This window comes from Oncorhynchus tshawytscha, linkage group LG10 (genome assembly GCF_018296145.1).
Source record: "Oncorhynchus tshawytscha isolate Ot180627B linkage group LG10, Otsh_v2.0, whole genome shotgun sequence".
Classification (NCBI taxonomy): domain Eukaryota; kingdom Metazoa; phylum Chordata; class Actinopteri; order Salmoniformes; family Salmonidae; genus Oncorhynchus; species Oncorhynchus tshawytscha.
This window is the reverse complement of record NC_056438.1, coordinates 19,030,610-19,055,560: the sequence shown is the minus strand read 5'-3', so window position 1 is coordinate 19,055,560 and position 24,951 is coordinate 19,030,610. Positions and strand designations below refer to the sequence as shown.

The window sequence follows — 24,951 nt, the reverse complement described above, 5'->3', positions numbered from 1 at the left end:
GGCGCTCCATGCGCTCCACAAACCTTTCCATGTTGCCATCCAGTGCACCGACCAACCGCGCATTTGGAACAGAACGCTCGCTCCGCACAGAGTCTTGTGCAGTTCGCGACAGCTGGCTTTTGAACTGACATCAGATAGTCCACCAATCAAAGTTGCAAATGGTGAATTCACTATTGAATTGGAACCAGTAGTCCGATACGATTGTACAGGTAGCCTACTTGAAAATTGCGCATTGTTCTTCAAGATCTGCAAAGTTGCAGCTACATCAGGTAAGTTATTGTGCTTCTCTTTACGTTAAAAAGTGCATTTTTCCAGACGTTCCTACTTTTATCATAAGCAACAATGTAAATCAACAAGATCAGTGTTACTACATTGTTATTTATTTTACTTTAGTGCACTGTTGAGGAGATATTCAATGAATATACAGCAGAATATACAACGCATAGTTAAAGACCAAAAACCAAATGTTGTTGAAAACGAATTTGCATCTGAGAGAGAGGTAGCTGAGCTGCGGGCTGTGGGGCTGTAGTCGGTGTGTCTGGGTGGAAGCGTCCCATGAGAGCCGCAATAACAACTCTGTGCGTTTGTCTGTATATAGCCTGTCTCTAATTGCGGCATGCATAAACCTTACTCAAGCTTCGGCATAGATTTACCAGTGCACATAGTTGTTCAGTGTTTTTGTTGACTTGAATATTTGTCTGCATCATTTGGCATTTAGACCCTGGCCCGTATTCATACAGCTCTCAGAGGAGGATAATCTAAAAATACTGACCGAAGATAAGAACTCCTTCTCTGAGATGATTCATGAATACATGGAGTCTGCATGGATATCAGAAAATGCAATCTTAGTTCAAACGGACCCTTTCTACTCAACTACCCAGATGACTCCGAACAATGTATTTTATGTGCGACACGTTATTGAGATAGAGAATGATTTATGAATGAATAGACTTCCTGTCAGTAGTCTACTGTCAGCACTGCTTCTTCCATGGTGAAGTAAACACACCTACGTTCATTATTTACATCCACACGCTCTCCTCTAGGCTTTCAGACAAACACATTCTGGTACTGCCAGACCTGGGTTCAAATCATGTTTAAAGTATCTCAATCAACCAATCAAATGTATTTATAAAGCCCTTCTTACATCAGCTGATGTCACAAAGTGCTGTACAGAAACCCAGCCTAAAACCCCAAACAGCAAGCATCTCATTAATTTCACATACATTTTGAATGAACTATTCAGATATGTTTTATTTAAAAAGACAAGTAGTTAAATATTGGAATGCATTTGGAAATACAATTGGAAAGTATTGGAATGTATTTGAAAATACTCAAATACACAGATTAAAATACACTACCATGCATTTAACCCAGGTATTTGAAAATAGCATTTGAAATTATTATTTGAAAATACTTTCAAATAGGCTATTTAAAGGAAATCATTTTAAAATACTTTAAAATACTTCCAACTGAAGCAGCTGACTGAAAATAAGTATTTAAATAACACATAATCACATGCACATGGTTACTGCTCAGTGCTCAGCAATCCAGTTGGGCATCTCGTTTTCCATCATGAGAGAGCGAGGTGGGGGAGAGAGAGTGGTGGGGGAGGGAGAGAAGTGAGGGAGAGGTGGGGAGAGAGAGAGAGAGGTGGGGGTAGAGAGAGAGGTGGGGAGAGAGAGGTGGGGGAGGGAGAGAAGTGGGGGGGTAGTGGGAGAAAGAGAGAGGTGGGGGAGAGAGATAGGTGGTGGGGAGAGAGAGGTGGTGGGAGAAACAGAGAGGTGGGGGAGAGAGATAGGTGGTGGGGAGAGAGAGGTGGTGGGGAGAGAGAAGTGGGGGAGAGAGAGAGTTGGGGGAAGTTGGTGGGGGAGAGAGAGAGAGATGGGGAAATTGGTGGGGAGAGACGTGGTGGGGAGAAAGAGGGGTGGGGGAGAGAGAGAGATGGGGGGGAAATTGGTGGGGAGAGAGGTGGTGGGGAGAAAGAGAGGTGGGGGAGAGAGAGAGATGGGGGGGATTGGTGGGGAGAGAGAGGTGGTGGGGAGAGAGAGGTGATGCACTGTTTAATTGAAAGCTTGGATTAGCCCGTCTGGTTCTGTTGTTCTGTCACTTCATTCAACCCTGTCACATGCACGCGCACGGAGGCCCCCTCTCTATGGCATGCAAATAATGGGGCCCCTCTTCAAGGGTAAATTGCCATTGGCCTCCTGTTATTCAACATTGTGAAATGGCCAGAGGGACTTTTTATTTAAAAAAAGATCTGATACAACTACAAGACGAGTTGTATTTTGAGTGAGATTGAGAAATGTAATTAGATTTGAAGTTGTTATCATTTCTTTCTACTTTCCATTGCTGTTTTGGAGATGGACAAGGGTTCTAATGTGAGTGGACAGACTGGGCACCAGTAGGCCTATATGTGCGTCATAGTCCATGGCAGGAAGGGACTGTACTTGGGCTGGGGCCTTCTTCTTTCAGGGGCATTACAGACCCAGGCTCACTGCCACACATTCTAAGAATACGTCCCAAATAGCACCATCTTCCCTATGTAGTGCACTACTTTTGACCAGAGCCATATGGGCCCTGGTCAAAAGTAGTGCACTGCGTAGGGAATATGGTGCCATTTTGGATGGGCCTTAGTCTCCCATGGGGCTGAATACTTGGAATGGAGGTAGGAAAGGTTGGAAAACAGATAATCAGATTTCTGTAGAGTTTGCTCACATACTCCTGGACTTTCCTGGTTCTGTTGCATGCTGCTAACCATCAAACAAAACATTCCAGGCAGGAACACACATGAATAACCTGTTTTAAAAATGGTTTTGTTGTATTCAGTTCAGTTGTATGTAATCTGTCATATGTACAATATACATAATTAACTGTGGATGTGTTGAGAGTAAACTGTGGATAATCACATTGAACACACACACACACACACACACACACACACTATGAAGAATCAGTGCCCGATAAGACAAACCTATGTGTATTTGATTAACATTGAGAAATCACTCAGTAGCAGCCTGAACCAGTCACTGACCAGGCAGTGTGTGAGTAAAACCATGGTTCAGGGCTGCACGTCCCTCACGTCAACACAGTACTCTTCCTTGCCCTGGCCTGGCAGGATCCTGCACTTAGAGGGAACATACACAGGAAAAAGGACCAAAAGCTAGCTCTAGCTTCCCCCTCTCTCTGTGGTTTAGGTGGCCACTGTTCTCCTTTCTCCCCTGCTCTCTCTCATCCTCTCTCTCATCCTCTCTCACTCCCCTATCTCTCTCTCCCCCTCTCTCTTTCTCCATTTCTACCTTTCTCTCTCCCCATCTCCCTCTCTCCCTCCCCCACTGGACTGGGCTGGTTATTTTCTGTTCTAGGCTCTGTGATTGCTGTTCTCTGCCAGAGACTTGCTGTACTACAGACAGTAATGACCAGGGCCCCAAATTCCTCACCACTGACCAGGCCATCTAGTCTCTGTGTGTGTGTGTGTGTGTGTGTGTGTGTGTGTGTGTGTGTGTGTGTGTGTGTGTGTGTGTGTGTGTGTGTGTGTGTGTGTGTGTGTGTGTGTGCATGCGTGTGTGTGCGTGTGTGCATGCGTTTGTGACCCAGAGAGAGGAAAAAGTGTGTTTGAGTGGTTTATTAATACACAAAGAATGTATTATCGCTGTGTGACTTTGGCTACACTGCAGGATTGTTATCTTTCCTGCCCAGCCTGCTCTCTTTCCCCCACTCTCCAATGTACACTACAACCCATACAATAACAAGCAAGGTTATGTTCTGTAGTCAGAGCCTCACCAATTACAATGGTGCCCTAAACACCCATAGGAATTCCTAAGTGACTAAATTGATCATTGACTGTCGATATGAAGAGCTGAGATTTAGGTGGGCATCGTCCAACTTCTTAAAGTTAGTGCTTGGCCAAGCAACGTGTGACTTAGTATAATGGATTCACTGTGTCTGTCTATGGGATAGGGTTGCAGAGCCAAACCTGAGAGCGAGGGAGAGATGAGAGAGAGACAGAGAGAGATAGATGAGAGAGAGGGGGGGGAGTTGGGGAAAGGTAGAGGGTGAGAGAAAGAGAATAGAGAGAGTTGTTTTAAGAAAGCAATTTTCACACATTGTGACTGATTAACAGAGTGGAATGGGTGTCACACTGAAATGAGTCCTCCTTTGGCCTGACCCCTACATGTCAAAGGGGCTAACAGAGTGTGTGAGAGAGGTATCACATCTTTATGAAATGACCTCATTCCTGTGAGTGCAGAGAAAGCTGTAACAGCCAGGAAAACACACACACACACACACACACACACACACACACACACACACACACACACACACACACACACACACACACACACACACACACACACACACACACACACACACACACACACACACACACACACACACACACACACACACACACACCCTAACCAACAATAAGTGATAACCAGGTCAGAGGGTTTTAGCTACAGATTGCACGTCTGCACAGTACGGTGACAGGCTTCTGTGTGGGCAAGGGTTTGCTGTCAGCAGCCCCGCCACCCTCTCTTGATGTTACCACAGATCAGAGCTAAATGGAGCTCTGTGATGATGGAAGACCTTGTGAGAGGTTTTATAATAGAAAGTCATTTGATTGTTTCCACAGAGAGTCATTACATTTCTCTGTTCTATTCGAGGGGCTCCTAACAGTAGGTCAATGGAACACAGGGTAAATAGCAGGATAAAGGTGTCAGTCAAACAGGGTATTTATTTTGAGATCTACTGAATGAATAGACAGCTATACACACGACACTCTGCTGAAAGGTTTTTACCAGACAGCTCTTCAGTCTCAGTTGAGTACCACCATTCTCTTCTATTGCTTTAACATTGTAATCAATTGCATATTTGTTCATTGCTGTGGACAGAGGGACCCCCCGTTTATCTTATCTCCAAGGGCCACACAGGTAGAGTACTGACAAGACCTGAGGTTAGAATTTAATAGGTGAACCATTGACCCAACAAACATTAATCTAATCAGACACACACACACACACACACACACACACACACACACACACACACACACACACACACACACACACACACACACACACACACACACACACACACACACACACACACACACACACACACACACACACACACACACACACACACACACAGAGATCAAAGAGCAGAGCTGTAGGCCAGAGCAGATCAAAGTAGGGCGTGTGTGTGTGTGTGTGTGTGCGTGTGTGTTTGACTTCAATGAGAGGTATAGTAGGGTGGGTAGTGTGCGCCAAGCCAAGATAGTCTGTCTATACATGCTAACCCTAAATATACATGAAATCTAAATACATTCAGAGTTATTGACAGACAGACTGCCAGGAGCATAGACTCAACACATCCAAGGCATAGTCAATCTACTGTATTCAGTGGGCCTGCACACATCAATTAATGTTTGCATTTACTATGTAAATATCATTTATTGCATGAACTCCTTTCAGCGTCACTACAACTTGCCTGGCTAAATGACGAGAGGATGAGATCCATTGAGTTAAAGTTCTCTGACTTTCACATAGTATGCATCTTAATTTCCAATTATACATGACGTGGGTAACAGACTTGACATGACATGAGCATTATATCTCTCTATGCACATATAATCTCTCTAAGCACCTACGGTGCTATATGGTATGATGGGCCAGGCATGTCTTATCCTGTCTGAGTTGTATGTGTCGTGTGACCTCTGTGTAACTCAAGCCAAGGCTTTTAATCAGCTGCTCTATCCGTCTCCCATAGCCCATTGATTGGATTATGTGTGTGAATGCTCGCCTGCGTCTACTGACAAGCGACACAACAGAGATTAGCTAAGCCTCATCAGTCATCATCGTGTCATGTCATTGAACACTTTGTCCCCTCATAGACTGGACCAAATCCATTATTAATTCCACTGGGCGTAGTGGACTGGACGGGACTAATTCCATTATGGTTCGACCCTGTGAGTGATGATGAGGTGAAGACCCATCAGACTCATCATCTCAGTAACATCTGGTTGATAGAGGTTCATTCAGAGTCGGTGGCCACATACGCTTTGTGGGAGTTAATGTGGGTTTGTTTTGTTGGGTAGTTGTTGTGTTAACTGTTATCAAGGCCCGGTTAAACAGTTGGTAGTCTCTCGTGACGGCCTTAACGATCGACTAGCTGATATGGCTCTTGTGAGGAGGTTTTAATCAATTAGCTATGAATTTGTGGTTGTGGTTTAATATGTTGTGGTTTGATATGATATGCAGAAGTCACTCCAATCCACACAAACGTCCAGGGCTTGGCATTTGAGACAAATAATGTGTAAAAGCTATGGAACTACACGTCAAGAAAACAGAAACAGATAAACACACAAAAATCTACAGGAGAAGACTGTTTTCAATTGTTTCTCCCCTCACTCCTCCATTCATATATTTTTCTCTCTCTCTCTTTCTCTCTCTCTCTCTCCTCAGTGGTCCTCAGCTCCAGACATGGGTGTGAAGGTGCTCCAGTGCTTCCCCTGGTACAGACGCTGTAAAGAGCGATGCAAGGCTAAACAGTGCCCCCCACCTGCAGGTGAGATAACTACAGGCTGCCAATTACATTACATAGTAGCGCATTACATATTAGAGTTGTACATGACATTAGGTAGTTAGTTACATGTTATATCATTATCACTGTCAGCCGTTACATAGTGAAAAGGGCAGACAGTGCCCCCTACCTGCAGATGAGAGAACTACAACCTTCCACATATAGTACTATCAGTATTATATACATTAGCATTCTCAATATGTCAGAACTCCCCAGCCCTTACATAGTTAATTACATACAGTAAGTATCATTATGTCAGAACTCCCCAGCCATTACATAGTTAATTACACACAGTATCATTATGTCAGAACTCCCCAGCCATTACATAGTTAATTACACACAGTATCATTATGTCAGAACTCCCCAGCCATTACATAGTTAATTACACACAGTATCATTATGTCAGAACTCCCCAGCCATTACATAGTTAATTACACACAGTATCATTATGTCAGAACTCCCCAGCCATTACATAGTTAATTACACACAGTATCATTATGTCAGAACTCCCCAGGGCTGTCTGTGCAGTAATAATATGCTGCACACATAATCTATGATTATCAACAACACACATATTTGGAAGACATGTTGACAGTGCTATGATATAACCAGGTATGTCAGAGTTAGCTACAGTGAAGGTCTTGCTCCGGGCTCTGCTTATGTAAGTCAATAATGAGTTTTATGTCACTCTGTTCTTCTTTTCCTGTCCACTTCCCAGTATTATAACTGTCCGTCAATCATTTAGTCCTTCGTTATTCGTTCCTTCCAGCTACACCTTTATTAGATTTACATAATTCGAATGTCAACGAAGTTGAAATCATGTCACATTTAAGTTACGAAAAGACACGAGGGATGACGCATACCATTATGTATGTTAAATAGCATGATCAAATCATCCCTCACTATGTAGACACGTAGAGACATGGCAACAACAACATCATGCAGAAAGATGCTAAAACGTTGAGTGCTACTGGTTCAATAACTCCTCTCTCCCTCCATTCCTCCGTCCTTCCTCCCTTCATCGCTCCAGTCCCCAGTGAGGAGATGAAGCCCCGCCTGTCGTCCACAGTGTCGTGTGGTAGCGAGGGCGAGAGCAGCAGCAGTCTGAGTGGCTCCCAGATCTACTTCTCCACCAAGGCTCGCCTCTCCTTCAGACACCAGATGGACAGCAACTTCAACGCAGTGGATGCCACCTGCTGAATAGATCAGCCCCGACGTGCCGAGTAGTCTTCATTAGGCATCAAACGGAAGAAAAAGGACTGAAATAGGGAGGGAATACCTGGGCTTGTCCGATAAGAAGCGCTTCCGTTGTGAAACATTTTTGCTACGGTGTACCCTAATGAATACCAGCCTGGTTTACAGTGCTGGGAATGACACTTTAGTTTCTACTGAGGCATCCCTCCTGTCATCATCACCATTGCCCAAAAATGAACTCTTGCCCCTCCACTATGATATCCATTATTATAGCTCAACAGAACATAGAATGTAAAGTACTGAGACTTGATCTACTCAGTGGTACCTACGTACTCAACGTTCGTTCTCAACTCACCCGTCAGAAGTGACTGTAAAGGATGGATATATCACAGTAGATTGAGTTCTTCACTAGAGAAATGCAGAATGCACTGCTGGTGTGGCTAGTAGAGATGGAAAAATGTTTACTACATCATTACCAACCAAGTTGGGGGGGGCAGTTTAAAGACCACAACTGCAAATTCAAGTCTTTAAAATACTAGCTGTTGAATACAACAAGACAGTTTGGAACTCCCAACTTTAAACACAGGCTTTTTTGTTTTTATCCTAACACTATCCTAACTTGCTGAGAAAAACATGGTAACTAGATTTTGATTGGTTTGGCTGATGAAGATACTAATGAGTTTGTGCCTTTTTACTTACCTTTTGAACATTTCCTCAATTAAATTCAGTTTGGTGCTGGCTGTCTTCTTCTAGTGCCCTTTCCAACTGGCTGCTTGGATTGCATCTACACTTGATTCATATCTAGAAATGTTAACCGGCAGCTCCTCCAGCTTACGTGCAGCTCTTTACTTCTGATGGCATCTTATGGGGAGCATCAGTGAATGGAGGAGAAAGTCAACAGATTGTTCTGGAAAGACATTTCAACAGTGTTTTGGTGCTTTAGTTGGGTTCTACAACCCACCCTCTCTTAACATTGAAATCTTTTTCCTGCTTCACCTACTAGTTTAAGGATAATAAATACTCATCATATATTTTTGTACAAATTGTGAAAATTATTGTAGGAGAATGTAGTAGCATACATCTGGGGCTACGGTGGTACATTTGGAATGAAGAGAAAATTGTGATTCCTAATTACTGTGAAGAAAATATTGCTACATTTCCAATGTCAATGTTTTTCTTTTAATCAAATTAAATGTAAATCAATCAAGATTCCCAAACTAGCCAGTCCTCACTTTGTATACTGTAGTGCTGTTGTCATGGAAATGGACAAAATGTACTAACAAAGTAATACAAAAAAAAGTATATACTGAAATGTTTTTGGTGGATTCATTGTGCATTATGTCTGATCCACATCATAGAGATCCATAAATAGTCCTTCAACCATATTTATTACAAAATGTTGTAATTGGTACAAAATACATAAAAAACAGAAGGCAGTCCATCAGACACTTACTGATCATTGATCAGTGCTTTCCCTCGGCGTCTAAGTTCATAACATGACATAACATGTTTATAACAGGACAAGTAATTGACAACGATGACCCCATGGAAGGCGTTTAGGACCACTCTCTACATGTTCTTGGGTTTGGAGATGACTCCGTCTGGGTAACGTTTCTTGAAGCGAGCCACGACATCAGGGTCCAAGAGGTGAATGCCATCTAACTGATTACCAAGAGTTACCCTGAGAGCGAGAGAGAAAAGAAGGCTTAGAAAAAGAAAGAATACTCACATACCTCATTTACAAATTCAATGAATACACACCATACACACCATACACACATACACGTACCAGTTGGGTTGGACATTGTGAGGTCTGCCAAAGAGCTCAATCTTCCTGGTACCAGGTGAGAGTCTCTCAATCATTCCATAAATCTCATCTGGCTTGTGGCTGGTGGAACGCACCTGGAGAGAGAGAAATAGAGAGAGAGAGAGGTGGTGGGGAGAGAAAGAGGTTGAGACAAAAGACAAGAATGAGAGAGGACAGGAGAGGGAGAGAGAACAGACAGGATTGAGTTAAAACATTCTAGGCTCTCATAGGATTGGAACATCAAATAGATGAATTGTGTATGACCCCTGACCTCTGCCACGATGACATCACAGTCCAGCCCTCTGTTGAATCCCTGGGGCTGTCCCTTCACGCCCACCTGAGAAGCACATACACATCAATACAACTGTACACACACAACTATACCACAATAACAGTAAATATACACAACTGACCGCACTACACTGCCCAGAGCCCACAGAGTCAGATAAGAGGTATGATGGCACACAACATATCACAACACATTACATCACACTCACCAAGCAGTGCTCCTTCCCATGATTGAGCCAGTGACCAGTCCTGCCGGTACGGATGATTCTCTGTAACTGGTTGGTCTTCACCCAAATGATCTCATCAACACGCTCATAGCTACGAGGGAAAAAAGCATGAGTAAGACCAACAGTCAGATTACGACAGTTGACTGACTTACTTATTGGTCCCAAAGGTTGATGAATAAAGACTTACCCCCAAAGACTCAGACATTCTCTACCCAACTCCATAGCCCTAGAAGAAATAGATAGGCATGAAGACTGAACAGCCTATTGAAAAAAGTGAAAGATGTCAATCAAAGCAACAATCAACGTAAACAAAAATCAAGAGTTTATGGCTTATCATATAATTAACCTCTGTCAGACCCTGCATGTCCATTAGCATGCACTGTTCTTCTGGCAGCTGATTGGTCGAGTAGAAACACACTATTCCACTCATATCTGATTGGTGGAGGTACCTGCCAGTCACCCAGAGGAAGAGGAAGCCGTCGTCCTGGAGGACGGGGATGTGGAGCTTCCTCATCTCGTCGTCCGTCAGAGTTCCGTAGGGCAGCTCCATGTGGATGTCCCAGGGAGGGTCGGCCATCACCACAGAGAACTTCCCCAGAATCGACACGTCCAGGACCCGGATGTCACAACAGATCCACTGTGATGGGGGACAAAACTGGATCAGACTGGATTGAACCGCAGCGTCAGTCTGACCACTTCGGGAGGTAACTGACATAACCTATGTAGACAGATTCATTTACCTAATTTCTCCCTTTGGGGAATTACACCATTAGAGACATGTACCAAAATAAAAGCCTAGTCTCTCTCCTCCTCCTTCCTTTTCATAGGCCTCCCCCTTTTCCCTTCATGCCCCTCTCCCTCCATTCCTCCTCACCTGAGAGGGGAACAGTTTCCCCACGTTGCTGTCTTCCTCCCCCTGGTGTAGTCCCACCTCCATGCCCCCAGCCTGGGTCCCCATCAAGCCCCCCTCTGCCTCTGGAGGGGCGTCGATCTCATAGTGAACGTATTTACAGGTGTCCATGTGGAAACAGGTGTTGAGGAAGGAGCAGTCTCCAAGACTCTCGTCTGTGTGCTTGTTGATGATGCGTCTGAGAGAGGGGAGAGACGACAGGGCTCAGACAATACAGCGGGACCAGATAAGATGCTTCAGCCAATTAAAATAGACTGTAAGTGATTAGATGGAGACATACAGCCAATCACAAGGCTGCGGGCCAGACGGATTACGAGGACGTGTACTCCGGGCATGTGCTGACCAACTGGCAGGCGTCTTCACTGACATTTTCAACATGTCCCTGACTGAGTCTGTAATACCAACATGTTTCAAGCAGACCACCATAGTCCCTGTGCCCAAGAACACAAAGGCAACCTGCCTAAATGACTACAGACCCGTAGCACTCACATCCATAGCCATGAAGTGCCTTGAAAGGCTGGTAATGGCTCACATCAACACCATTATCCCAGAAACCCTAGACCCACCCCAATTTGCATACCGCCCAAACAGATCCACAGATGATGTAATCTCTATTGCACTCCACACTGCCCTTTCCCACCTGGACAAAAGGAATATCTACGTGAGAATGCTATTAATTGACTACAGCTCAGCATTTAACACCATAGTGCCCTCAAAGCTCATCACTAAGCTAAGAATCCTGGGACTAAACACCTCTCTCTGCATCTGGATGCTGGACTTCCTGACGGGCCGCCCTCAGGTGATGAGGGTAGTAGCAACACATCTGCCTCGCTGATCCTCAACACTGGAGCCCCCCAGGGGTGCGTGCTCAGTCCCCTCCTGTACTCCCTGTTCACCCACGACTGCATGGCCAGACACAACTCCAATACCATCATTAAATTTGCAGATGACACAACAGTAGTAGGCCTGATCACCGACGGCGACTAGACAGCCTTTAGGGAGGTCAGAGACCTGGCTGGGTAGTGCCAGAATAACAACCTATCCCTCAACCTAACCAAGAATAAGGAGAAGATTGTGGACTACAGGAAAAGGAGGACCGAGAACCAAGACAGTCGTGAAGAGGGAACGACAAAGCCTATTCCCCATCAGGAGACTGAAAAGATTTGCCATGGGTCCTCAGATCCTCAAAAGATTCTACAGCTGCAACATTGAGAGCATCCTGACTGGTTGCATCACTGCCTGGTACGGCAACTGCTCAGTACGGCCCAGTACATCACCGGGGCTAAGCTGCCTGCCATCCAGGACCTCGACACCAGGCGGTGTCAGAGGAATGCCCTAAAAATTGTCAAAGACCCCAGCCATAGACTGTTCTCTCTACTACCGCATGGCAAGAAATAGTTTTTATTTCTTTACTTATAGATTGTTCACCTAATACCTTTTTTTTTAACTTAAAAATTGCACTGTTGGTTAGGGCCTGTAAGTAAGCATTTCACTGTAAGGTTGTCACCACAAGTGACAAACTTTGATTTGATAAGGGATGTGATCAGCACAACAACAAAATCAGGAAAAAGACGATTTGGGGCTGGGTTAAATTAAATGATGCAAAAAAGTAATCAGAGAGAGAGACACTGCATCACAGTGCTAGAGGAGTCCCCACAGACCCGGGTTTGTTCCCGGGCTGTGTCACAACCGGCCGTGATCGGGAGTCCCATAGGGCGGCGCACAATTGGCCCAGCGTCGTCTGTGTTAGGGCAGGGTTTGGCCGGATGGGCTTTACACATCTCATCGCGCACTAGGGATTACTTGAGGCGGCCCGGACACCAGCAGGCTGAACTCGGTGGTCAGTTGAACAGTGTTTCCTCCGACACATTGGTGTGGCTGGCTTCCGGGTTAATCGGGCAGGTGTTAAGTGCAGTTTGGCTGGTCATGTTTCAGAAGACTCATGACTCGACCTTCACCTCCCGAGCCCATTGGAGAGTTGCAGCGATGAGACAAGATTGAAATTGGGAAGAAAAAGGGGGTAAAAAATGGTTGTATGTGGCAGTAGTACTGACCGGAAGTGCAGCTTGGTGCAGGGCTGGGGTGTGAACCCAGACCGCGTACACTCCTCTTTGGTCCCATGGTCACAGAACTCCTGGACCTGAGCACGACCGCGTGACCGGAACTTCTCAACGATGGACTGCTCTTTAGCTGTGCTGGTGTTCAGAAGCTCCAGTATTTCTCTGCTCATCTATCACACACACACACACACACAATTTGATTTCACCATTGACTGTGTGGTTGAAAAATGGATTGAACATTGGGCAGTATAATAAGGTTTGTATTGATATGGTTCAAACTAACCCCAGGGTACCCCCATCTCTTTCCCCTCCCTCTACCAAGGTGTGAATGTACCTTCTTGCTCTGCTGCTCCTTGGTGGACTGCTGGTTCAGGAGGCTCTCTATCTCCATGTCCAGGTGAGACGTCTGCCCCTTACTGGTCCTGCCCTGTTTATCTGCCCCGCCCCTTCCTCCTCCAGCCTTCCAATCAGAGGGCCCGGTCAGCTGGGAGGAGGAAGCAGGTGCCAGGGAGATGGAGGAAGTGGGCGGAGGGGAGGGCGGGCTCTGGAGAGCAGGGGAGGAACCTGGCGGACGTTTATGGTGGGCTTGGTCCTCTGCTTTCCTCTTCCTCTGGCCTAAGGCCCCGCCCCCAATCATGGCCCAGAGTTTTGTGTGGTCCACGGAGATGACGAGTGTTGAGGAAGAAGAGGATGGGGAGGTGGCCACGGATGGCTGCCGGACTTCGATGAGCTCCTGGGCAGAGAACTTGAGCAGCAGACTCTGGATGCAGCCATGGGTGACAGGCACTTCAGACTGTGGAGGAGAAAATAGAAGTGGAATGAGAGAGGAAGGTGAGGAAAGAGAAAGGATAGGAAAAGGAATGTAATACAGTTATGGGAACAGTGGCTTATGAGTGACAAAGTGATTATTCATATCCATAGTCTTCATAAAATTTGCAATAGTGGTCAGCACACACACATATACTATCCAGACCTGGGTTCAAATACTATTTTAGGCATTTCAATTACTTTTCAAAACAAGTATTTAGATAACCTTTATTTGAAAAAACAAGTAGTTGAATATTGGAATGTAGCCTATTTGAAAATACTCAAATACACTCCCATGCATTTAACCCATGTTTTTGAAAATAGGATTTTAACTACCTGGATGAAAATACTTTCAAATACTATTTATTATTATTATATATATATATATTTTTTTTTACAAATAAACATTAAAATACTCAAATAAAAGTAGTTGTTTTGGGCTGTGTATTTGAAAATACTCAAATACACAGACAAAGGTATTTAAATAACAAATACTCAACTCAAATACACATGTATTTGAACCCTGGTCTGATATTTTTTTTTTAGCTAATATTATATCTTGGTCACAGGATACACACTCACAGTACTGAGCTCATCAGTAATGGTCAAGGAGTCAGTGGGCAGTGAGAGGCTCAGGTCCGACAGATAACCCAGGAGTCTCTTCTCTAGTTCAGGGTCCGGGGGACGTTCAGCCTCCTCCTGTGGGGGACTCTGGAGGGCTGGTCCTGGACTCTCACTCCGCGCTGCAGCCCCTTCAGTACTGCTGCCTCCCACCTCTGCGATAAAAGAAACCCACCAGTTGTAAATTCCATTAGCAGTAACAGTGTTTATGCAGATTAAGAACGTGAATTACTAGTTAACGTTATTCGTTAGTATCTGGACCATATAGCTAAGTGTCCACAGATAATGCACAAGCATTGACATTTGCTAAACTTTTTCAACTTTAACCATCAGCATAGAATCAAATACATTTGTGTGTTGAAATCCCTATTGTCTAATCTTATTTTCCCCATCCCGCCTCTCTCTAGCTAGCTAACGCGTTAGCATAAAGACACACCTGCAGCGAGTTGCGTGGGGTCTTTCCGTCGCCTCTGCAGTCTCTCTCGCAGCGAGTCCAGCTGCTTCTTGTGTGCCTGGATGTTGCTCCATGTATCCGACATTTAGAGTAGGAGCTACCGCGAAAGTGAATCGAAAACGGGGCATGCAAGATCACTTAGTTTAGCGGGATAATGTGGACACCGCTCGCACTGTGTCGGACTAGCAACAACAACGAATGACTGGTTCCCCCTTGTTGTTGGAGGAAACCACCAAGACAGACACATCCAAAATTTAACAGCTAACTTTTCTATTGCAAGTAGAATTTTTCACCTCTCAGAACTCGTTCAAATAAATGTTTTACATAATGTTAGGTCGTGACAACTTTAAAGCAATCGATATGTTAAAATGAGCACAAGACGGGTGTTTTTTGAAGACGGACACATTTCCGGGATAAAAGGGATACTTCCTGTTCAGTCTGTTCCAACAACAATACGACATTTGTTGTTAGTTCATTAGCTAGCAATATGCGGTAAAGAAAAAAATACAACAAACTTGAGTTTATTACTTTAAGTAAATTAGAATGGTTTAGCAAATAATAGTTTAATATTATCCAGCTAAGTTACAGCATACCCCCCCAGGCCAGCCGGTGTCGTGTTGACAATGTACTCTTCTCGAATTCTTCTAACAACCACTGGAAAAGATGGCGGAAGTGGAGAAGGATGGTGATCCTGCGACTGACAAAGATGATTTACACATTTTAAAAGTATTGCAAATTATTATATTATCACTGCATGGAATTGATTGCCATAATTAACCTCGCAATTGTAATGTACGTCGTATTTAAACAGTTACATCCCACATTTCCTTTGTTGCTAGCTAGCTCTCCAGACTCGTTACTATAACAACTGATACCAACTGTCATATTAATCGACCAAAATTCTGTGGTTGATTGTACTATCTTCTAACCGAGTTGGTTGTCTCTAAATCTGACGAGCCATCAGCTGATTGTCGGTTAGTTAACTGTCTAACTTTAGCTTGGCTTGACTTACAGTGTCTCTCAGTCTTGGCTAGCCAGCTAAATTGGCGCCTGAGACGTCTAGCCATATGCAGCGATAGCTAGATATCTTGCTGTGTCATCATCCCTCAATGCCAGTGAGCATGCATGCACTTATGCAAGGAAACCAACAGTATCAAGTGTATTTGCTGCATAGCAACACATTTCAAAATTACCCCCTGACTAGAGAGTGATCTTTTATGCCCCCCAAAAAACAACAGAAGTAACTCCATTTCAAAATTGGGTAGTGCATCATCCATTTTTCTCTTCACCCCCCCCCAAAAAACAACAGAAGTAACTCCATTTCAAAATTGGGTAGTGCATCATCCATTTTTCTCTTGTCATGTCAGTCATTGCATACCCTACAGTGCTATTTATAACTTGTCAGAAATGTCTAGATCAACTAGCTCATGTCAGATAATGTTTTTCAGCTAGGTTTTTTAGCCAATAGATTTTGTTGGAATATTCGAATCACTCAAATATCACATGAATACACATTAGACATGGGAAAATGTATGTCAAGCTTTAAAACTGCAACATTTCTCTACGCCAACAAGAGGGATGTGAACAGTGCTTGTGCCTATAGAAGTAGATGTGGGGCGCGGGAATGTTCTCCAATGCCGGAAGGGGGGCCTGAGTGAAACAGTTTGGGAACCCCTAGACTAGAGAATCATCTCTCTGTCGTCCCTTTGTCTCCTCCAGAGTCGTATAAGCACAGTGCTGAGTTCCTGCTGCTGCGGGGTCGCTCCCTGGGGGTGTCTCCGGAGTATAGCACCACCGCTGGGGAGTGCCTGTCCCGGGCCGTGAAGCTGGAGCCTGGACTAGTGGAGGGCTGGAACACACTGGGGGAGCAGTACTGGAAGAAAGGAGACCTGACCACCGCTAAGACCTGCTTCACTGGAGCCCTGCAGCAGGTTAGCAATAAGATAATAAGATAACACAGTAATCATGTGTTTTATTTGCATAGCTGGGCTTTTAAATCACAGACAGCATGAGTCACAAAGCTCTTCAGGTTAACTGGAGAGTGGTGTCGGTGCCGTGGTACTGTTGTGTTGAGATCAAGGTATGCAGTAGAACCTTACTAATCAAGAACAGAATGCATGTAAAGTGTTCATAACGGGTTATAGCCCAAGTTATAGGCCTGCATAAACAACAGCTGTTTATCACAACCTTTCAAGCCATAACTCTATCTCCCATTGTGTGCACCTTCCTTTGTCTCTTTCTACCTTTATTTTTGTTTACCCTGGTCTGTTTTATTCTCTATTGCTACATCATGGATATTGAACTACCCCCAAACCAATATAAAATTATTATTATTTTTAATGAGTGGGGCTGTCTCTGGCACACATGGTTGCTGGGGTCAACAGCTGTAACTGCTAGATCACGTCTCTTTTCTCCCTCCGTCCCAGAGTAAGAACAAAGTATCTCTGCGTAGTCTGTCCATGGTGCTGAGGCAGCTGCCAGGAGGGGGCGGTGATGAGCAGGGGAAGAGGGTGCTGGAGAGCGTGGCCATGGCCAGGCAGGCTGTACAGTTGGACGTCACCGACGGCACCTCCTGGTGTGAGTATGATGGATAATATCATAACAGATTCATATTTTACAGTGGTTAGGAGTTCAGAGAATTAAAGTGTGGGGGACACGGCCGGGGATAGTGGGGGTGGAGCATGCATACAGTTATATATGTTATGTGAATAGGTTTGGCTGTAATTCAGGATCTCCAAAGAGAGGATAAAAGAACGTACATGTTGGTATGAGAAAACGTCCTCTAATACTGAATATGAGTGGATAGTGGATGATGTATTGATGATGTATTGGTGTATGTTGACAGACATCCTGGGGAACGCCTACATCTCCCTGTTCTTCACCTGCAGACAGAATCCACAAATGTCTCAGCAGGCTCTGAGTGCCTATGCACAGGCTGTGAGTACACACACAAACCAAACTCAGTTGTATTTACAAAGCCTGACAGGATAGTATGAGTGGGTCAATTAGAATGTTGTGCAATAATCATTGTTAAGCACTATATAATTCCTTCCCTCATCTGTTCTCTCTCTCAGGAGAAAGTGGACCGAACAGCAACCTCCAACCCCGATCTGCACTTCAATAGAGCCACGGTAAAACATTATCGTTGGCATATTCTGATATGATTCGTATAATATGCGTGTGGTACTTACTTCAATAACTCCATTACACAGAAAAAATGCATATAAAAGTAAACTGAAGCTAATGATCCATGCCTGTGTCTAACCCCTCCAGCTGTTTCAGTATGAGGAGATGTTTGGGTCTGCCCTGGGCGGGTACAGTCGCGCTGCGGCCCTGGACCCTGCGTGGGAGGAGCCTCCAGAGAGGGAGAGGCAGCTGCTGGAATACCTGGAGAAACTCACAACACTCACAGAGAACAAGGTAGAAACAGTAGAACCCCTCCACATACATTTACACACATTCATATAGATAAAATGGACAGGGCACATCAGTCTCCAATCTACATCTATCAGCAGTTCATGTGATCTGTATAGGATATAAACTTAATAAAATATACAAACACATTTCTTGTCAACTCCAGCACTAATGCAAATGTGTATCAGAGAATTATAAATCACCAATAGGTGGCAGCAGAGTCCTATGCTTTTCCACTGATAACAGTGTACTACTCTTTTACTGTCACCCCTTCAGGGGAAGGTGAAGGCCCGGCGCCTGCGAACAATGCTCTCCAACCTCAGCCCGTTGGCCCTGGGGCCATGCTCCTCCCCTCAGTTCCGCTCCCCCGCAGGCCGCGTTGGGAGCCTGGAGCCCCGGACCCTGTCTTCCCTGACACACGGCCACAACGCTGGGGTGGCTGCCCTGGGAAAGGTTGTGTTCAGCTTGGCCTCAGAGGGACGCATGGCCTTGTGAGTTCCACTTCCTCTAGTGTTAGACTGTAATATTGAGTCTGCTGTGTACTTTGTGTGTGTGGATCAATGTGTGTAAGATGTACAGTTGAAGTTTACATACACCTTAGCCAATTACATTTAAACTCAGTTTTTCACAATTCCTGACATTTAATCCTAGTAAAAATTCCCTGTCTTAGGTCAGTTAGGATCACCACGTTATTTTAAGAATGTGAAATGTCAGAATAATAGTAGAGAGGATGATTTATTTCAGCTTTTATTTCTTTCATCACATTCCCAGTGGGTCAGAAGTTTACATACACTCAATTAGTATTTGGTAGCATTGCCTTTAAATTGTTTAATTTGGGTCAAACGTTTCAGGTAGCCTTCCACAAGCTTCCCACAATAAGTTGGGTGAATTTTGGCCCATTCCTCCTGACAGAGCTGGTGCAACTGAGTCAGGTTTGTAGGCCTCCTTGCTCACACACGCTTTTTCTGTTCTGCACACACATTTTCTATAGGATTGTGGTCAGGGCTTTGTGATGGCCACTCCAATAACTTGACTTTGTTGTCCTTAAGCCATTTTGCCACAACTTTGGAAGTATGCTTGGGGTCATTGTCCATTTGGAAGACCCATTTGCTACCAAGCTTTAACTTCCTGACTGATGTCTTGAGATGTTGCTTCAATATATCCACATAATTTTCCTGCCTCGTGATGCCATCTATTTTGTGAAGTGCACCGGTCCCTCCCACAGCAAAGCACCCCACAACATGATGCTGCCACCCCTATGCTTCACAGTTAGGATGGTGTTCTTCGGCTTACAAGCCTCCCCCTTTTTCCTCCAAACATAACGTTGGTCATTATGGCCAAACAGTTCTAATTTTGTTTCATCAGACCAGAGGACATTTCTCCAAAAAGTACGATCTTTGTCCCCATGTGCAGTTGCAAACCGTAGTCTGGCTTTTTTTATGGCGGTTTTGGGGCAGTGGCTTCTTCCTTGCTGAGCGGCCTTTCAGGTTATGTCGATATAGGACTCGTTTCTGGATACTTTTGTACCTGTTTCCTCCAGCATCTTCACAAGGTCCTTTGCTTTTCTGGGATTGATTTGCACTTTTCACACCAAGGTACGTTCATCTCCAGGAGACAGAACGGGTCTCCTTCCTAAGCAGTATCTATTTATTTCACCTTTATTTAACCAGGTAGGCTAGTTGAGAACAAGTTCTCATTTTCAACTGCGACCTGACCAAGATAAAGCAAAGCAGTGTGACACGAACAACAACACAGAGTTACACATGGAATAAACAAACATACAGTCAATAACACAATAGAAAAAAAATCTATATACAGTGTGTGCAAATGAGATAAGATAAGGGAGGTAAGACAATAAATAGGACATAGTGGAGAAATAATTACAATTTAGCAATTAAACACTGGAGCGGTAGATGTGCAGAAGATGAATGTGCAAGTAGAGATACTGGGGTGCAAAGGAGCAAAAACTTAAATAACGGTATGGGGATGAGGTAGTTGGATGGGCTATTTACAGATGGGCATGTACAGGTGCAGTGATCTGTGAGCTGCTCTGACAGCTTGTGCTTAAAGTTAGTGAGGGAGATATGAGTCTCCAGCTTCAGTGATTTTTGCAATTCGTTCCAGTCATTGGCAGCAGAGAACTGGAAGGAAAGGCGGCCAAAGGAGGAATTGGCTTTGGGGGTGACCAGTGAAATATACCTGCTGGAGCGCGTGCTACCGGTGGGTGCTGCTATGGTGACCAGTGAGCTGAGATAAGGCGGGGCTTTACCTAGTAAAGACTTATAGATGACCTGGAGCCAGTGGGTTTGGTGACAAATATGAAGCCAGGGCCAGCCAACGAGCGCATACAGGTCGCAGTGGTGGGTAGTATATGGGGCTTTGGTGACAAAACAGGTGGCACTGTGATAGACTGCATCCAATTTGCTGAGTAGAGTGTTGGAGGCTATTTTGTAAATGATATCGCCAAAGTCAAGGATCGGTAGGATGGTCAGTTTTACGAGGATATATTTGGCAGCATGAGTGAAGGATGCTTTGTTTGTGAAATACGAAGCTGATTCTAGATTTAATTTTGGATTGGAGATGCTTAATGTGAGTCTGGAAGGAGAGTTTACAGTCTAACCAGACACCTAGGTATTTATAGATGTCCACATATTCTAAGTCAGAACCGTCCAGAGTAGTGATGCTGGACGGGCGTGCAGGTGCCGGTAGCGATTGGTTGAAGAGCATGCATTTAGTTTTACTTGCATTTAAGAGCAGTTGGGGGCCATGGAAGGAGTGTTGTATGGCATTGAAGCTCGTCTGGAGGTTAGTTAACACAGTGTCCAAAGAAGGGCCAGAAGTAAACAGAATGGTGATGTCTGCGTAGAGGTGGATCAGAGAATCACCAGCAGCAAGAGCAACATCATTGATGTATACAGAGAAAAGAGTCGGGCCTGAGAATTGAACCCTGTGACACCCCCATAGAGACTGCAAGAGGTCCGGACAACAGGCCTTCTGATTTTACACACTGAACTCTGTCTGAGAAGTAGTTGGTGAACCAGGCGAGGCAGTCATTTGAGAAACCAAGGCTGTTGAGTCTGCCGATAAGAATGTGGTGATTGACAGAGTCGAAAGCCGGTATGACGGCTGCATGGTCCCATGGTGTTTATACTTGCGTACTATTGTTTGTACAGATGAACGCGGTACCTTCAGGCATTTGGAAATTGCTACCAAGGGTGAACCTGACTTGTGGTAGTAAAAATAAATTCTGAGGTCTTGGCTAATTTCTTTGGACTTTTCCATGATGTCATGCAAAGAGGCACTGAGTTTGAAGGCAGGCCTTGAAATACATCCACAGGTACACCTCCAATTGACTCAAATGATGTCAATTAGCCTATCCGAAGCTTCTAAAGCCATGACATAATTTTCTGGAATTTTCCAAGCTGTTTAAAGGCAAAGTCAACTTAGTGTATGTAAACTTCTGACCCGCTGGAATTGTGATATAGTAAATTATAAGTGAAATAATCTGTCTGTAAACAATTGTTGGAAAATGTACTTGTGTCATGCACAAAGTAATGTCCTAACCGACTTGCCAAAACTATAGTTTGTTAACAAGACATTTGTGGAGTGGTTGAAAAACACTTAGATTGGAGTCATTCAAATTTGTATGTAAACTTCCGACTTCAACTATACCTTTTTCTTCATGTTTGGGATAATGGAAGTAAGTTGCTGTCTACATGCCCCTTTGTTTGAAGGTGTATGAACTGAAGGGCTATATTGCTGTATGTTTTGCCTTGCTGGGGTACATTTGCTATGGTGGATAGACAGTGATATGATACTGTGTCTCTCTCTGTCTCCCAGTACTTTCGGCATGGTGGACAGTGAGGAAACATGCTGCGTGGTCATGGTCTATAACACAGCAGACAACTGGGGAGTTCTGATTGGAGACTCTGTGGTCATCCTGGAGCCACAGGTCAAACGCCACAGTGTAGCACACAACGACCAGGTTAGTGTGTCTTTCTCTACAGCTTACATGGATCTTTACACACTTTTTACTTGCAATGATTGTGATGTAATTCTATCTACTTTAGCTGAATGCACTGATTTTAGGTGTCTCTGAATCTGAGTGTCCTCATAACTTGAGTGAGATAAAAATAAAAAAAAAGGCATACAATGAGCTCTACTGTGATTTTGGCAGTGCATGGCCTGACGGTCTAAGTCTCAGGCCCTGGGAAGGAACATTTTAAAGGCCCATCTCCTGGCTTCAGAGGGGAAATGTGGAAGTTTAAGCTAATATCCTGTAATTCTACATATTTTGCCATGAGGCAGAGAGAAAACTTTGCAGTTTTAAAGCTTAAATGACAGTGTATTTCTGTTTACATTTATTTTATTGGGGGGGCAATACAAGAAGTACTGAGTTGAAAAATGTATAATTGGGGGAGTACTGTAGATACCAATATCCCTGTGAGCCTTCCAAGCCCGTGTTGGCCAGGGTTCAGAACGAAAATTGGAGATTAATAATATTGCATCATCTAAACTTATACCAAGGATCCCTTGGCCAAAATGTTTAAACTGTTGTACATTGCCAAAGACAGACTCTCTCTGTTAGACTTAATTATCAAAACTGACATCACTTGAACCCCACCAAGGCTACTACAGATCTAGGGGGTCTCTTCATTTCTGATTTTCCAATCTATTATCTCTCCTCTCTCCTGGCCCTGCTGTAGACGTTTGACTTCCGCAGTATACGAGTGGACTCCCCTCTGCTCCTCATCGTCAACGGCAAGAGACAGAACGTCCAGGCTCAGACTGCAGCCTCAGTCAGCTACAAACCCCAGAGCGAATGAGGGAAGGGGGTGATAGAGAAGGGGGGGGGGCAGACAGACAGGGAGCCAGGAAGCCAGGAAGGAGTGTGAAGAGCCTGTGTGCCTATTTTTTTTATCTTAGTTTTGTAAATAGTAGATCCTTGTTTGTTAAATAGTCTTTAGGAATACACTGTACATATTTATAAATATTTTTGTTTGTATTTTGTTAAAGTGGGAGGGAGGCTGGGGGATTTTGTAAATTACCAACTACTAATATGATAATTAATTGTGGTGAAGATGGTGTCCGACATGGGTTCAAGACATTAAAACAAACATGTCTCCAATGTGGACATGATTTAAACGTTTGCTTTATCATTAGCTTATGTAGTTGATCATCTTTCACCATGATGTTAGTCAAACCTTCCACAGTGAAAAATAACACTGTCATGCTGTATTTTATTGAAAAATAAGTGCAAACAATCAAAGTAACTTCTGGTAACAAAAATGCAACCATTAAACTACAATATCAAACTGTTTTGTTGGATGCTGATTGGCCGTCAGACACACTTATGCCTGCTAACATGATCACCTAATCTCCATAAGAATATAATGTTTATGTTGCTTTCCGAATCATCTCTTGTATTTATATCAACCCCCACACTATTTGTCCTTACTTCCAGCCTACTATTTAGATTGGTACAGCGGGGGGTAATATAAGTCTCGTTGTCTGCCTATCCGACCTCGGAAACAACGTTTCACTTTTGAATCTCGATCTCTAGCTAGCTAGTACCATACATAGTGAACCGTGCCCAGACGGGGCAACCTTTTCTGAGCCAGTCGAATTCACGCATCAACGTCATTATTTTTTAAATTTTATTTAACCTTTTTTTTAAACTGGACATACTGTATCATATCAAAGTAAATGCCAATAGAAAAAAAGCTCAAACGAAGGAAAATGCAGCTATTGTACTGTCATTCCCGGTTCAATGTTTGACGTGACTGAGTTAGTTGAAGTTGGCTAGCTCGCTAGCAAGTGACAACAACGTCATCTATGTGTCGGGGGTCAGCTGATGTAATAAATAAATACATTTGATTGGAATGTATTTATTTATTACATCAGCTGACCCCCGAAACATAAACTACTGGTGCATTTAAGTTTGTTGGATCCTGTCCAGCTTGCTGATAATATAGTACTATTAATTTAATATTTACTTCAGGTGTCCCTGGTGGTAATTTCCACGACAGCATGTTCTGATGCGCAATGGATGGAAACGCCTCAACCACTTCTTTGTTGATATTTAGCCATTTGTAAATCAGTGTGCAAATGGGTCCCATTCATTCGGCAATGGTGGACATATAGACAGTCATGAACCACCTTGCCCCCCACGTGAATATTTAGCATATAATGATCATAAATATATTTTATCTAGGCAAGTCAGTTAATTCTTAATTTCAATGACGTGGGTTAACTGCCTGTTCAGGGGAAGAACGATAGATTTGTACCTTGTTAGCTCGGGGGTTTGAACTTGCGACCTTCCGGTTACAAGTCCAACGCTCTAACCACTAGGCTACCCTGCTGCCCCATGCAATGATAGGGTATATTATTATTTCTCTGTCTCTTGACCACTTGTTAAGTATTGAAATGATAAATTACCCAAAATAAAAATAGCAAGGCCTATTTGTTTAATATTCTGAATTTGTTATTTATTAATTTATGCTAAACTTTTTTTCCTCTCACTTAATTCCCCCAAATGGTATGTTTAAAATAATTCATACTAATCTCGGTAAAATCTCAGAAAACTC

General features: G+C 43.9%; 2 protein-coding genes across 3 annotated transcripts; one reads left to right on the top strand and one right to left on the bottom strand.

Annotated features, from left to right (window-relative positions):
• LOC112236310 (tetratricopeptide repeat protein 5-like) lies at positions 1-23,207 on the top strand. Of its 2 annotated transcripts, XM_042328292.1 has the most exons (12): positions 1-269; positions 6,465-6,567; positions 7,613-8,669; positions 13,896-13,899; positions 16,670-16,881; positions 17,377-17,527; positions 17,796-17,887; positions 18,025-18,081; positions 18,224-18,370; positions 18,641-18,855; positions 22,205-22,349; positions 23,071-23,207. In XM_042328292.1, exons 3-12 carry the CDS (start codon positions 8,658-8,660, stop codon positions 23,188-23,190), a joined length of 1,155 nt encoding a protein of 384 aa, XP_042184226.1. In that variant the 5' UTR covers positions 1-269; positions 6,465-6,567; positions 7,613-8,657; the 3' UTR covers positions 23,191-23,207. The 2 variants fall into 2 exon arrangements, with proteins under 2 accessions (XP_042184226.1, XP_042184227.1); XM_042328293.1 differs by lacking the exons at positions 1-269; positions 6,465-6,567; positions 7,613-8,669; positions 13,896-13,899 and adding an exon at positions 15,398-15,676.
• On the bottom strand, positions 9,148-15,257 carry mettl3 (methyltransferase like 3). The gene is made up of 11 exons (XM_024404887.2): positions 14,933-15,257; positions 14,458-14,651; positions 13,403-13,861; positions 13,063-13,238; positions 10,973-11,186; positions 10,548-10,735; positions 10,286-10,324; positions 10,081-10,189; positions 9,855-9,920; positions 9,566-9,678; positions 9,148-9,457 (listed from the first exon to the last, which is right to left on the bottom strand). Exons 1-11 carry the CDS (start codon positions 15,033-15,035, stop codon positions 9,346-9,348), a joined length of 1,773 nt encoding a protein of 590 aa, XP_024260655.1. The 5' UTR covers positions 15,036-15,257; the 3' UTR covers positions 9,148-9,345.
• Positions 23,208-24,951: the final 1,744 nt, after the last annotated feature.

Excerpts from the sequence above, each read along its gene's own strand:
- LOC112236310 (XM_042328292.1), top strand. Across the intron at positions 16,882-17,376 it reads TCACTGGAGCCCTGCAGCAG|AGTAAGAACAAAGTATCTCT; the intron begins GTTAGCAATAAG and ends CCTCCGTCCCAG. Across the intron at positions 17,888-18,024 it reads TGAGTGCCTATGCACAGGCT|GAGAAAGTGGACCGAACAGC; the intron begins GTGAGTACACAC and ends TCTCTCTCTCAG.
- mettl3 (XM_024404887.2), bottom strand. The coding sequence starts at position 15,035 with ATGTCGGATACATGGAGCAACATCCAGGCACACAAGAAGCAGCTGGAC. Across the intron at positions 14,652-14,932 it reads CCCCACGCAACTCGCTGCAG|AGGTGGGAGGCAGCAGTACT; the intron begins GTGTGTCTTTAT and ends CTTTTATCGCAG. Across the intron at positions 13,862-14,457 it reads TTACTGATGAGCTCAGTACT|TCTGAAGTGCCTGTCACCCA; the intron begins GTGAGTGTGTAT and ends TCTCCTCCACAG.